Source organism: Octopus bimaculoides, chromosome 2 (assembly GCF_046866305.1).
Source record: "Octopus bimaculoides isolate indiv1 chromosome 2, ASM4686630v1, whole genome shotgun sequence".
Classification (NCBI taxonomy): Eukaryota; Metazoa; Mollusca; class Cephalopoda; order Octopoda; family Octopodidae; genus Octopus; species Octopus bimaculoides.
Genome location: NC_142929.1, coordinates 164,078,988 through 164,094,311, shown reverse-complemented (window position 1 = coordinate 164,094,311; position 15,324 = coordinate 164,078,988). Strand labels below are relative to the sequence as shown.

Below are 15,324 nucleotides of genomic sequence, written 5' to 3'. Positions count from 1 at the left end.
TGTAAATGAGATCCTACAGCATTGTTTATCTCTATATACTTACTGGGCCCTGCTCCTGCACCCCTTCAAATGTTTCCTCACCCCTCATCTTCCCAACACTCATCCCTCTACTCTTCTAGCTATGGCACAATTCAGGTGTATATGTATCACATGAGAGCAGAATCTGCACATCACTCAAACAATAATAAAATTGGCAAAAATAGATTATATAAGAGAAATATTACATGGCTTAAATCTGTTTTGGAATTAATTTAGTTTTGGATATTTCTGGAATCTTAAGGCTTTGGAAGGTTAAACATCAATAATCCCTCACCATATCATGGTTCACCTATTGCACACTTGGTACATCATGGATTTTTCTGGCTAATATATGTAAATTTATATCGCGGACTCCTCAGTATATCTGGGTTTCTGCAGCCGATAGGTATTTATATGTTTTTAGATTTTAATTATTTCTGTGGAAGGTTTTGGAACGTAACACCCACGATAGTCGAGGGATTACTGTATAGTAAAATCTTTGATACACTGGGAAGTTCATACATTTTACCACACCTAAGTTAGCTGAAAATATTGCAGCTATTAACAATAGGAAATTAAATAGTATTAGTAATGAAAAACATGATGTTAATCTTTCATATAGCAAGTACAATACTCAATCCTTTGGGAATGATATACCTCTATCTGGTATAAATAACACTTGCACTTTAGAGTCCCCTTTCAGCTATAACAATAATACTAATGCAGTATACAATATCTCTTCAGATAATACACCTAACAGTATGTGTAATTATAGGGATCAAAATAGATGCCTTTAAATAAACAATGTCTTAGAAGTATTTAGTGTATAACTGTTTTGAATTTAGATCACATAAACATATACTTACATAAACATATACATTGCTTTAGTAACAAAAGAAAGACCTGAGTACCTCACTAGATAAATTTATCTGGGATCTCAAAGAGAGAAATATTAACTCAATTTTGTAGTCAATTATACATACTGCATTTCCATACAAAAGGAGTGGGTATAGTTGTAATTTATGTTCTATGGAAGCACTTAAAATTATCAGGTGTAGGGCAGTTCTAATTAATAAGGGTTTTGAATTATTGACCTGTTGTTCCCACCAATTCAATAAAACTTTATTGAAATTCCATTTAGCTAACTCACTTAGTTTTAATAAGAATTAAAAATAACATTCTTATTCTTTGTGTTACTCCAGTTCTTATCACAAATGATTCCATATAAAATGTTCTCACCATCTTAATTTCCAACTTAAAATTTTTCTTGAATAGCTAATTTTTTATTTTTTAACTAATAATTTTATTTAATTTCAGATCTAATTCATCTAATAATATCAAACCATAATTCTAGTAGTAGCCTTACAACTGTATTCTGTACTGTTATTCTAATTAGCTGTTTTCATCCTTTAAATCTTATCTGTCCTGATTTTCTCTTTATATTTTTCTTCCTCTTATTAATGGCACTTTTTAGAATATATTAGTAAACTCTCACCTCTTTCAACTTCTCCATCATATTTTCTTAGTCTACTTATCTCTCCACTAGTATACATGCATACAATAAATTTTTAGTTCCCTAAATATGGAAGTTTACAATAGCTCCAATGAATGGGAACTAAGATGATACTTTGTCTTCACAGTTGCTCCATTTGAGTGTCTCCCTGATAGTGCAATAACTTACTATTTAATTCATTACTATGATCTTATAAGCAGCTTGTTTTCTCATATTTGTTTAACCAATATCAGCTACATATGTTAGTATTACATTTACACCAAGAATGACAGAGATGGTTGGTGGAAAATTTCATTTAATATTATATGAGTTTACATAACTTTTTTCATTGATGTAAAATTTCCACTAAATAGCAAAACAACTGTAACTGATTAATAACTGCATTACTCTCATCTGCATTCTTCTAGAAATATCAAACAATACATACCAGATATATAGATACAACTAAACACTTGATACAATATAAAATCGTAATTAAACAGTTCTCTCAATACTTCTTAGTTTAATAGAGTGTTCCAGTTTATTAGACTCTTCTTACCTATTGAAGTGATCATGTATCTTGTGAAATGAATACAGCAGTATATAATGATGCTTACTATGTAATGTTGACATGTATGAATGTATACCTCCGCAGGTACAAATTAAAATAAACTCGAAGCATGTTAATCTTGAAACAAATTAGAATAACCTTGAAGCAAACTAAAATTACCACTGAGCAAATTAAATAGCAGATAATGAGATAAAACAACAGATGTCTATATCTTAAATTGTTAGGTCTTATGCTATTTTGTTTCAAGCTTGAATTCATTTCATCATTTGACTTAGGTTTTCAATGCTGTGTTTACTTACAGTTGATGAAAGCCAGTCTCAGAGCAAGATAGCTTATCTCAAGTTACAAGTACTGTGTCAAACAGGGAAGCAAGTGGGTGTGGGGCATACAAGAAGCTTGCACTTGAAACTTGTATGCATGTACTGTCTGCTACTGAATGAGAAGACTGGGACTCTATTGCTATTGTACATGGTTTTAAGACAATAGCATATAATTGGGTAAGTAGAGACTGTGTACCATATTTGTATTGCAGAGCTGTCCATAACAAAGTCCAGAAGATTGAACATGAAAATACTGAGTCACTCGAGTGATTTAAATGAATGCCAACAATTAACATTTACATTCAATGTAAGGACTGACTGCATCTCAACAATTTATACAGTAAGACATCTTGACTGAAGAATGATTTCACTGAAACAGTTGTATTTATGATAACAGTAGCTGTGTTATGTATTTCCAAAATAGATTATTCTTACGAAGGTTTAAAATTGAACTGTAATTTATTACTCATTAGATAAAGACATCAAAAGTCTGATGGTGCCATTTTAATTTACTTTGAGCTTAATTAAACTTGCTTTAAGTGTATTTAATTTGTACTTGGAAAAGTATAATTCAATAATATCCAGTATTGTTTACTATGTACTGTTAATAGATATTAGAATAGTGTATAGTATTGTTTACTTGTCTACTGTAACTAGTAACTAGTAACTAGTACAGTAGTATAATGTAGGTTATTTCTGCACTGTCAGTAGTACACTAATATGTTGAAACTAGTATTCCTGTACTGCTTGTAGAAACTAGTACAGTAGTATTCTTTGCTTCTCTAGAGATGATAGTGACTAGTGCAATAGTAATTATGTAGTGATGTTTACTGATGCCAAGTTGACTGATAGTACTGTGGTATACAGTAATATTTACTTCTGTACTGTTGGTAGAAACTAGCACAATAGTATAAAGTTTACTGAAACACTGTTGATAACTAGAAAAAGTATCCTTCAAATGTAGATAACTTATTACCATATTAATTACTAGTAACTGTGAATTAGTAACAAAGAGTTAAAGATACTCACATATCTTACAAACACAGATCCTAACTTATCAGGTTCTTCTATACATTTTTCTAATTCAGGTTGAAATATTCTGAAAAGAAAAATAAATAAATAAAAAAATAACACACAGTGGATAAACAATATAAAAAAAAAGACTGATGAAACTAATGAAAGAAAGCAGAGGGGGGGGGGAGAGAGAGAGAGAGAGAGAGAGAGAGAGTCTGTGTTTATACTGGCAAATGTCAGCTCAATAAAGTTCAGAAGCAGGAATATTTATTGTGTTGCAAGGATCTGAAAATTGTATGTTGCTATTTAGCCACAGGTAACTTTGATCATGCAGAAATATAATCAAGGATATTCCAAATGTTGACCATTCTGTCTTTTTCCCAAGCACACATTATCCATTGTGTTCTCACTTTTCTAAGATAATAAAGTGTGATCTGAGGATTTGCCTGCTATTTCTAGTAGGTCAAGCAACTCCACACAGACTTCTTCTCACTGAGAGTTCTATTGTTTCAGTTAGTGACTCTTTGTTATTTTCTAGAGAAGAGATCTGCTACAAGAATTCTACTTCACCTCATCTTACACTACTTGACATTTTAATCACTTTATTAACATTAATTTTGCATGTGAATATTTGGTGGCATCTGGATTATCCAACCCCTATCCTGGCGCATTAACAACAATGTATGTGTGTATGTGTGTGTGAGTGGCTATATATATATGAGAGAGAGAGACGTGGCCATCAGACAACTCCCTTCTCCAAAATAGTACTGTGGCAGTCAAATGCAGTCAACCCACTCTATGAAGGGCAGCCATGGCATATGTGCAGAGGAGGCGGGTACTGTCAAATAAACCGAGTAATAGTTGTTGACAAATTTGCAGCTGCAATATGATATATAATAATTATTTCCAAAGAATGAATTAGCAAGCAATTTAGAGTTTGCTCACATGAATGAGTCATATGAATTGGAGGATCATTACCTACATAACTAATTGCAAATTTCAACACTCCATAAATAACTATACTCTGGTGCAATACTGAGTACATTTTATTTGTAAATTTACACACACACACACACACACACACATGTAAGTATGTATAAGAATATACTTGCAAGTGTGTGGATGTGAATGAGTGTGAGTATGAATTTGAGAGTGATTAAGTGAATGTAGGTATGTGTGTGGATGTGTGTGTATATCAATCTATGAATGTGTGAATGTGCATGTATGTGTAGTTAAATATCAGTTTGAGAGAGGATCTAAAGATAACCTGATACTTACTCTCGATGCCAATCATATATCTGATGAATATTACCAAATATAATCTTATCCTTTCCTTCCATGCCGTCTCTCAATGGATTCTCTTTTAGGTAGCCCATGTAGCCCTGAATACAACAGAAATTTATTACATAAAACTGTCATATCGGAATACAAACATGATGATTATGATGATAACGATGAGAATAATGATAGCAATACAGATGAAATAATATGCAATGAAAGTACGTTCAGAAAATCTGACAAACTGAATAGTTTACAACAAAAGATAAACAATATAGGATGAGTCACAAACTAAATGACAAACTAAATGTAAGTCATTGATACCATATAAAGTTGCAGCAAGACCTTCCTCAACAAACTATTTGACTAGCTAACTGAAAACCCGTAAGCACCAAGGCAATTTTCAATAATTTACCAATATATATATATATATATATATATATATATATATATGCCACCACACTCATGCCAGTAACACATAAAAAGCACCCAGCACACTCTGTAAAGTGGTTGGCGTTAGGAAGGGCATCTAGCCATAGAAACCATGCCAAAACAGACAATTGGAGCTTGGACAGCTCTCCAGCTCCTTTCAAACCATCCATGGAAAACAGATGTTAAACGATGATATATATATATATATATATATATATATATATATATATATATGGGGAGAATTCACGAAAATACAACAGACGAAGACAGGTGGTGTATTTTTTGTTGCTTGCATGGCTCAGATAGAATTTGTTGAGGCATATTTTTTATTGCTGGATGCCTTTCAAGTCACCAACCCTCACTTGTTTCCAAGCAAGGTAATATTTCCCTATAGTTGGACATGCTTTCACAGAAAACTGGAAACGAACAACACTGCTTGTATGATGGTGAAGCTTGCTTACAACTACTGCACAATGTCAAGTCAAAGAGACACACACACACACACACATGCACACCGGGCTTCCTTCAGCTCCTGTTTACCAAATCTACCTACAGGGCTTCAATAAAAGACTATTGTCCAAGGTGTCATGCAGTGGGATTGAATCGAAAATCACGTGGTTGGAAAGCAAGCTTCTTAACCACAACATACACAAATCCAAGATGCACTATATCAGAATAAAAAATGGGATTATCACAAATAGAATTATTTCAGTGGTTGTAGTGGTAGTGAGGGTGATGGTTAAGCTGGTAAATTTTATTAGAAACAACAGAAATTGTTTACACTTAACCATGTGTTGGTGTGGAACTAAGTAATTAATCTAAGAATGGTATTTAAATCCAGTTCAAACCTGACACAGTTATCAACAGCCCTTCTGCTTTGGCTATTCACTTACATGTCAGATAGACCTAAATACAATGACTTGCATCAGGATTGACCTGGTGCTCAACAACAACCTTAAGGCCAGACATAGTGATATAACAATGACAAATTTTCCAATACCTATAGTTGCTTTACCCAAACGTATATCTACCAGAATGTTCTACAGTCAAAAATGTGCATCTATTTAACACAGGATGTTAACTAATTGTATATAGCTACCATCTCAAATGACAGTTACATACACAATCTCCCCATGTACATGTAGAGTTCATTTTATATTAAAGTTGACAGATACATTCTCAATGTTTAATATGAACTTACCTCAATAATAAGACCAAGGTCTTTAACATAATCCTTCTCAGTTTCAACCAACTCTTTTATCACATAACTGAAAAGAGAAACAAGTATTGTTACTGAAGGCTATATCAATGACGAATGAGTGAACAGCAGTTAAATCTTTCTCAAATCACACATACTCTTTGTCTTCAAAGAAAAAGAAATGGAATGAGAAAGTAGGTATAATGTAATCTGAGACAATAGACTGGATGGTTATGGCAAGAAAGCCTTTGACCACAGGTCTACTCAATCAACATTCCACATGTTACAAGTTTATATAGATACACATTGCTGGAAATAAAACCAAAAGATGGAGTTGGGTCCAGACTTACACACCAAAACAAACTGAAGGTTTTTGAAGGTGGTGATGGTTGCAGTGATGTTTGTGAAGGCTGTGGTGTTTGTTTTATGATAATGATGTGGTGGTTCTGGTTGATGATAATTGTAATGATAATGGTGGTTGTAGTGGTAGTGAGAGTGGTGGTTAAGCTGATAAATTTTATTAGAAACAACAGAAATTGCTTATACTTAACCATGTGTTGATGTGGAACTAAATAATTAATCTGAGAATGGTATTTAAATCCAGTTCAAACCTAACACAGTTATCAATAGCCTTACAGCTTTGGCTATCCACTTGCATGTCAGATAGACCTAAATACAATGACCAGTTATGGCTTCATTTCTTCTGATGAGCTAAAGAGGAGTTAAGAAGTAGAGAGATAACATGTATGACTTGGATTAAAACAGCATGATATCACTAAGTATCAACAACAGCAGTTCCACTGACTATGTTTCAAATCTCTTTACATTTTTTTTAATGATTTGTTCTTGAAGAAAGAGCTTTGCTAATGACATTTGCAGGCCCTTCAAGAACAAGGAGACTGAATTTGTTAATGTTCCTCTTGAACAGCCCCCAGTTTACAATTGTAGGAGAAACATGAAGAAGAAGAAGAAAATTCCAAAGGGGCTGATGTGTTGCAGTGGAAGACAAAAAAAAAATAGTTGATGTGAGGCTTGAGAAGATCATGGATAAAATACAAGTCAGCTCTAAAGAGTTATAATTATAAAACACATTTTATATATAAGTCTGGAGGGAAGGCAATGTTTGGGCTTCTGAAACTGTGAGTATATGGAGGCGGGGGGGGGGGAGATATCCTCAAATCAGAGACCTGGCCCAAGTGCTTGCAACAGAGTGGACAATGTAAAGGCAGTGGTGGTATTAAACCAGATGACAGATTAAAAGTCTATCAGCCAAATAGGCCATAGTGGAATTTCAACTTAGAACACAGAGTTGGAGCAAATACTGTAAACTATCTAGCCTAGTACATTTTTTATCAACCCTGAAAGAATGAAAAATAAAGTTGACTTTGGTGGGATTTGAACTCAGAGCAAAGAAAGTTAGGATAAATATTGTTAGGCATTCTCTCAGATATTCCAATAACTCTACCAATTCACCCTTGATAAAACAAGGTAATACCATGTCAAAGAGCTAGATGGTGAAGGGTGTTGGTACATTACTGCATACCAATTAGTTGGGTTGCCCTCTTTGGATGTGGCCTTGGCATGTTTTCATTTATTACCAGTATCTTTCTGACAAATGGATAAAGCATCTCTATTTTCACTAATATGAAACATAAACACAACTAGTTTGCTACACAAACACAGGTCTATAGCAAAAATATATAATTCATACCTACTTTGGTTTCTTAACACTATATCCCCTTTAATTATACAATCCAGTCTTGTGTCCCAGATATAAACACAATCTGATGTATCAACTGTTGAGATGTTTATGTAAATTATATTAGATATTATAAAGCAATAATTTGCGATAAAAAAATGTCATACGTCTCTGGACAAGATATATCTATTGCTCAGTAAATTATATATGTATTGCTCAGTAAATTATAGATACATGGGTTGAGACCTGGCAGTGGGCCTTTCAGATTGTTATTTATAATGTCTATGTATCAAACAATATCATATTTGGGAATATTTGTGCAGATAAAAAACTAATGGAAAGCTTTCTTACTGACAGTACTTACTTTCTTTTAAGAATATATTTTTCTTTATTTGCTACATCTCCGCTGCTGCTGCTGCCTCCTCCTCCCCCACCACCACTCGAACCCTTTGTCTGCTCTTCTGTTGTTTCTGATTGATCTCCACTTCCAGCAGTTGTGCTAGTTGTAGTATTAGTAGTAGTGGTATTAGCTTGAGTTAATGATGAAGAAGCTGATGTTGAACCAGGCTCAGTTTGTTCCTATAAAAGTGAAAAGAAAGTTGATAAAAGTGAAAATGATGAAATAAACTTTGTTGGAAGTAAATGATACTAAGAAAAGGCCAGTTTTCTTAAATGCTATCAAAATAACCTTGAGTAGATCTCAACAGTATATTACATGGGTAATGGCTAAGTCTTGTTAGTCAACAAATACATCAGAGTAGAAGGCTCATAAACCAGATATTCTGAAATTATTGTGATAAGGATTTCAAAGATAGGCACAAGATGAAAAAATTTGTAGAAAGGGAGATTTCCCATTTAGAGTAATCCTAAAACTGGTATGTTTTTGATCTGGAAAGAAAGAAAAAGTCAGTCATAACAAGACTTGAACTCAGAACATAAAGAGCTCTACAACTAAATAATACAAAGTATTTTGTCTGGTGCTACCTTGATTCTCCAGCCTAATACACTCCCAATGATGATGATGATGATGATAATAATCTTTTCTACTACAGGCACATGGCCTGGAATTTGGGGGTGGGGGTGGGGTCAATTACACTGACTCTATTGCTCAACTGGTACTTATTTTACTGACCCCAAAAGGATGAAAGGCAAAGTTCATCTTGGCAGAACCTGAACTCAGAATGTAGAGACAGACAAAATGTTTCAGAGTATTTTGCCTGATGTGTTGATGATTCTGCAATCTTGCTGCCTTAATAATAATAATAATAATAATAATAATAATAATAATAATAATGATGATGATGATGATGCCCAGCATAAGCACAAGGTCCTTAAAGAGTAGAGGAGTTAAGTGATAAAAATAGAACAAAAACATTCATAAAAGATCTAATGGCTGATATGCCTCTCTTTCAATTTTGCAGTCTATGCAACCAAATGAAAATTATGCTCAGAATGAAAACAAGGATAACACAGTGTATAGAGAACGGACATATCTAAAATATATATATATTTTAAATAGAAACAAACTAGCAAGTGAAAAACAAAACAACATTGCTTGAAGTTAATGTGTAAGTCTTAAATCACTGAACATCGATTAGTTCAATAGTGAAAACAAATAAAATGTTACACACACGCACACACAATACTGGGTAACTGTTACAGATCAAAGAGCAAACAACTGAAGTATCATAAATCACAGCAATAAACAATATATAAACTGTGCAGTGACATTGTAAATTGAACAGTAACACCACAAATTGTGCAATAATGGAATTAAACTGATCAGTAACATCACAAATGGTGCAGTAAAATTGTAAACTGTGCTGTAACATCATTAACTGTGCAGTAAACATAAAATATGCAGTTTTATCATAACCTGTGTAGCAGGAACTGTAAACTGTGCAGTAATAAAGACAACTAGAAAAGCAGATTTATTGGTAGATTTTAAGTTACCAATAAAGACAATGTGTACTTTAATGGTGTCTAACATTTGTGGTTTTTTACTATAATTTAGTCTATTGTCTATTAGCAGTTTATATTTAAGACCTAGAATTAATTTAGTCTACTGACAACTAGCGGTCAACATTTATTGGTCACTAACAGTTCACATCTTAGACTTATAGTTAATTTAAGTCTACTGACCATCAACAGTCTAGCACAAAAAGCACATATGAAAATGGCATAATATTCTCTTAATTGTTAAACAGCTCTTTTAAATAACTGAGTTCTGGAGACAAAGTCAGTTTATCAGCTGACTACTAAACTTATTATGTGAAGCATTATGTTCTTAGTTATATAACAATAGCAACATTAATGTAGATTCCTGATCTCTGAACAGTCTTACCAAGACAATAGTCCTCACATTACTGAACGGCCCCCATGTGATGAGACGGTCCTTCACACGAAAGGATGGTTCATTCATGTGATAGTATAGTCTTCAGTTGGAGACTGTACATGTGATGATAAAGTCCACAAATAAGAATATTAAATATGAGTATTGACAAAATCAAGAATACTAGCAACTGTCAGTCATAACTTCTGAAGGATTTAACAGGATTTCTCATATTTTTCATATCTTCTTATTTAACAGAGTTATGTTCGATCTAAATCTATTAACACTCATATGTGTTAATACTATATAACTATATTATTTTTCATCATTATATAGATTTAGATGCTGTGTCCCAGGCCAAGTAAATCCACATTACACTACCTGTCTGTCTAAATGAAAAAATAGGCAAGTTTTCAAATTCATAGATAAGAGGTTAGTAGTAAAAAGAGCACCCATCTGTTAAAACATATAATTCATTGATATTGTCTATGGGTGATCTGTCAATAACATTGATCATAAATGTGTAACCTCTCAAAGCACCATTTCATTACATACTGTGTTTCATTGATTGACGTCAGTGAAGGAATGAAGTAAAGCTATGTAGTTCTAGTTTCAGTAACACAAGAAGAGCTACGTTACTATTTTCACCGTCACTGAAGTTGCTACACTCACAGAATCAAAAACTTATTTACCTAAGTAAGCAATCAGATATACACATATACAGGCATATCTGATTTCTTACATACACAGAAATCATAGCAGCAGCAATGACGACGACGATGATAATGATGATGATGATTTTTTTTTCATAAAGATTTCTTTTAACTAAGATAGAGCTGCAGTTTTAGGGAGAGGTGAAGTCGATTTAATCACCCCCAGTTCTCAACAGGTACTTTACTCTATTGACCCAGGAAAGATGAAAAGTTAACTTCAACCCAGTCAGTAAAAGGACATAAATCAAAGCATCCCAAGGTATTTTAACCAGCATTACCAATTCTAATTCATACAACAATAACAATGATTTCCTTAACGATAATATACAATTATATTTCCCCTAAATTAGAAACTACACATAAAGAATTATGCCAGTTCTACAAAAAAAAAATAAAAAATTAAGGTGTCTGAAAAGCTGCATGCACACACAATGACAACAACAACACAGAAATCAGATAATGTGTGCCATTTTGCACACATATAAGTCAATTGTTTATTTTATTAAAATTGTGGTATTCTTTAGTTTGACTGAATTTATATATATATATATATATAAACCACCTTTCTTTCCTTCCCTGAGCATCTGCTAATACTCGCGTTGTTTTTTTTCTTGTGCTTGTTCTTTGTTTTTTTTATTATTTATATATATATATATAAAAAAGTATACATTAAAAGCACAACTCCCTCCATACACTAAGGTGTATGGAAGGAGTTATGCTTTTAAACCAAACAATCTACTCCTTGATCCACAGGGTTGATCTCACTAGTTGCAGGCTGCTTGCAAGGAATGGATGTGTGTGCGTACACACACATTGAAGAAATGAATAGGAATGACTTTTCTGATATTTTTTCCACTTTAATAATTAGATGTTTATAAATCATTAGGTATTTACAAATTATGACTGTTTTGAATAAACACTTAATGATTTATAACATCTAATTATTAAAGTAGAAAAATTATCCAAAAAGCCATTCTTATTCATTTCTTCAAATATATGATACTGTATCAAGTATATAATACTGTACTATTTCTAATTCTACTGTATATATATATATATATATATATATATATATATATATATAGATATATATAGGTGATGAACATCAGAAGAAACACATTTTCTTTCTAAGGAATACATTATGAAAAACCCACCCCACTACATGTGTATATAAAATACAAAACAATATATAGATGTCCTGTGTATTTTACAAGACCTCTAGGTATCCTTTTGTAGTTTATTTGTTAGCAAGGTGGTGATAAATCTAGATCAGGTGTTCATATAAAGACTGACTTGATTTTGTAACCAACTATTATTACTGAACATAGATTGATGATAGTATAGGAGTGGGTAATCTAATTGATGGCAGTATAAGGGGGCTATGTAACTGATGGTAGCATTAAGGTAAGGAACTGGTAGTTGCACTGGGGAACTACCTTCACTGTTTAATCGATGCTTAATCTTCACAACTGCAGCAATCTATTGAATAATAAAAAAAATATATTCATGTGTGTGTGTGTGTGTGTGTGTGCGCGCAAATGAGAGGGATGGGAATTACACTGAATTGGGTGCCCACACAGTTACATCGCCTTTCCCTTCTTATACAGTCATAACTGCCACTTTCTAACATAGTGCCCTGTTCAAGGAACCAAACCACCAGTTGTTACATCAATGTACAATATTTTCAGAGTAATATGTGACTGCAGTTAGTAGCTATAATAGATGTGCAGAGATTTGTACAATGTAACAGCTTGCACTAGTTGACGTGGTAAATACATTGTAATCTGTACAGGGCAATAACTGCAGTTGATTGAATACACAATGGTTTGCACAATATAACTGCTGGTTGCATGTGCAGGTAGGATATATGTAAGAAAAGTAAACAGAGTGTGTGTATGTGCAAGGTGAAAGCAAGTTGCATTATTTATAGAATGTGATACATATTTAGTAATACAAATAGCGGAACAAACAGTTGTAGATACATGGTAGTAACATGGGGACTGTTGTACAGGGTGACTGAAAGCTGTAAAAATATATGTGGGTAGTAATTATAACAAAGATAAATATTTATATTATATATAATCATATTTTCTAAAGAGGTAACGGATATTCAGAAATCTGCAGATAGTAAGGTTTTCAAATAAGTCTTAACTGGCCATTTACACTAAGCAATAGTCATAAAATGTAGAACTTAGTACATATTCTATGTAGAGTTGATAAGAATATTCAGTGGTAGAATCTGGTCACATTAAAACAAAATAACCTTACTGCTGATAATAGTAATGAAACAGAGTGTAATGCAACAATTAGTAAGGGGCTACATTAATAAAGCAGGGTAACTAGATGTAGAAAACAGGTGTGACAGTTGTAAATCTGCTAAAACTTAAGAAAAAGTTTAGTATAGAGGTTTGCAGGTTAACCCCACCCAAAGGGTACAACAGTGGAAATGAAATTAAAAAAAAAAAGAAGTAATACTAAAAGAAAGAACAAAGCCCTTAAAAACTTAGTAATAGTAATAATAATAGTTTCAAGTTTTGGCACAAAGCCAGCAATTTCTGGGTAGCAGGTAAGTCAATTACATCAACCCCAGTATTCAACTGGTACTTATTTTATCGACCCCGAAAGAATGAAAGTCAAAGTTGACCTCAGTGGAATTTGAACTAAGAACATAAAGATGGTTGAGATGTCGCTAAGCATTTTGTCTGCTGTGGTAATGATTCTATCAGTTCACCACCTTAGTAGTAGTAATAATATCAATAACAACACGATGACGATGACGATAATAATAATAATAATAATAATAATAATAATAATAATAATAATAGGATATGCATAAATACGAGTTGTATGAAAAAACTCAAAGAGAGTGAAAAGTTGCATGCATACAACAAAGATAACAACATAATCATCACTGTCATTAACAAATAAAATATTTACACACAAAATGAAAATAAACAAAAAAACATCTTTTAATAGAAGCAACAGCAATTATGAAAATAAAAATAGTAAAACTATGCTGAAAAACAAACAAAAAAAATAAAACACACACATACTAAATAAATAAACAAATAAGATGAAAAATGTGCAGTGCTGCAATCATATATAAATATATATATGTATATGTATATATATATATATATATGACAATCATACACACACACAGAAGAACATAAGACACATGCCATCTGAAGGGGAAGCCAAAGTTTGTTGTATTCCACAGCAGCAAGACAACAGCAGTGAGGAGCTGGTGTGATACTTACCATCTTCTGTTTGACAATGTTTTCTAGTGCTGTAGCCAAGTCTACAGCACTAGCTGCTGCTGTTGCAGCATCTGTTTGTGCCTTCAGAGAAAGTGTTGAGGCCTACAAGAGGAGGAGATTATTCACAATGCTGTTAGTATAAGCTGCTTGATGTAGATATATAGACAAGTTAGATGATAATAAGAGGCTCTGGCAGTGAAACTAAATAGGCCAGCAGCATTGCAATGTGTGTTCTAAAATAAGAGGAGGAGGATAAACCTACAAGAAACAGACCAATCGTGGCGGCAGCAGCAGCAGTTAATTAAGGATAAAGTTATATCCTAAAAGTATGCAGCAGCAGCAGATCAACAGGAACACATGGGTTAAGATTCAATAAGTGAGGAAGCTGATGTTAAAAAAATTCCTTCCTTGTGGATCATATACTGGTAATGGTGATGAACTTACTGGGAAAGAAAGTATCCCAGTTTTGACTCAAGATCTATATTTAAAATGAGTGGTAATGAGAATACATTGAAGTGTAACTAGTATAGCAAAATAAAAGATTTCAATTAGCTTTTTTACAGTAGTGAGGCGGAAAGTTCACTAGCTGAGACACAGTGCTGAAATGAGGCAGTACCATTCATTAGGAATATAAATAGATAAATAGGAACTTTGCACCGAACCAATAAAGGATGTACTAAATCCTGATTTAATTAAGAATAATTTGTAACTGAGAATACCTGAATCTCAGATATTTAGAAATCTTACACACACACACACATACAGCTGAACAACTTCCTTGTGAGATCAACTGATATAAAGTACCAGTATTTTTTTCAGAAATAAAACCCTAAAACCAAATATGAGATATATATATATATATATATATATATATATATATATATATATATATATATATATATATATTTGAGGCACATGTGTGAGTGTGTCAGTGTATGCATATCCATAAATACAGTTAAAATGAAAAGACATTTCACAATAATGCTAAACTTCATAT

General features: G+C 32.9%; 1 protein-coding gene across 23 annotated transcripts in view; it reads right to left on the bottom strand.

Moving 5' to 3' along the window:
• LOC106875262 (kalirin) overlaps positions 1 to 15,324 on the bottom strand; it is a 549,719-nt gene that overhangs the window by 120,593 nt on the left and 413,802 nt on the right. For 14 of the 23 annotated variants that reach the window (XM_052965684.2, XM_052965687.2, XM_052965688.2 and 11 more), the window contains 5 exons: positions 14,328 to 14,429; positions 8,387 to 8,601; positions 6,327 to 6,393; positions 4,694 to 4,797; positions 3,431 to 3,500 (listed from right to left, as the gene is read on the bottom strand). In XM_052965684.2, coding sequence (XP_052821644.1) covers positions 3,431 to 3,500; positions 4,694 to 4,797; positions 6,327 to 6,393; positions 8,387 to 8,601; positions 14,328 to 14,429 — 558 coding nt within the window. The remainder of the gene's footprint in view (positions 1 to 3,430; positions 3,501 to 4,693; positions 4,798 to 6,326; positions 6,394 to 8,386; positions 8,602 to 14,327; positions 14,430 to 15,324) is intronic. The other 9 variants (XM_052965690.2, XM_089348002.1, XM_089348005.1 and 6 more) reach the window with 1 other exon arrangement.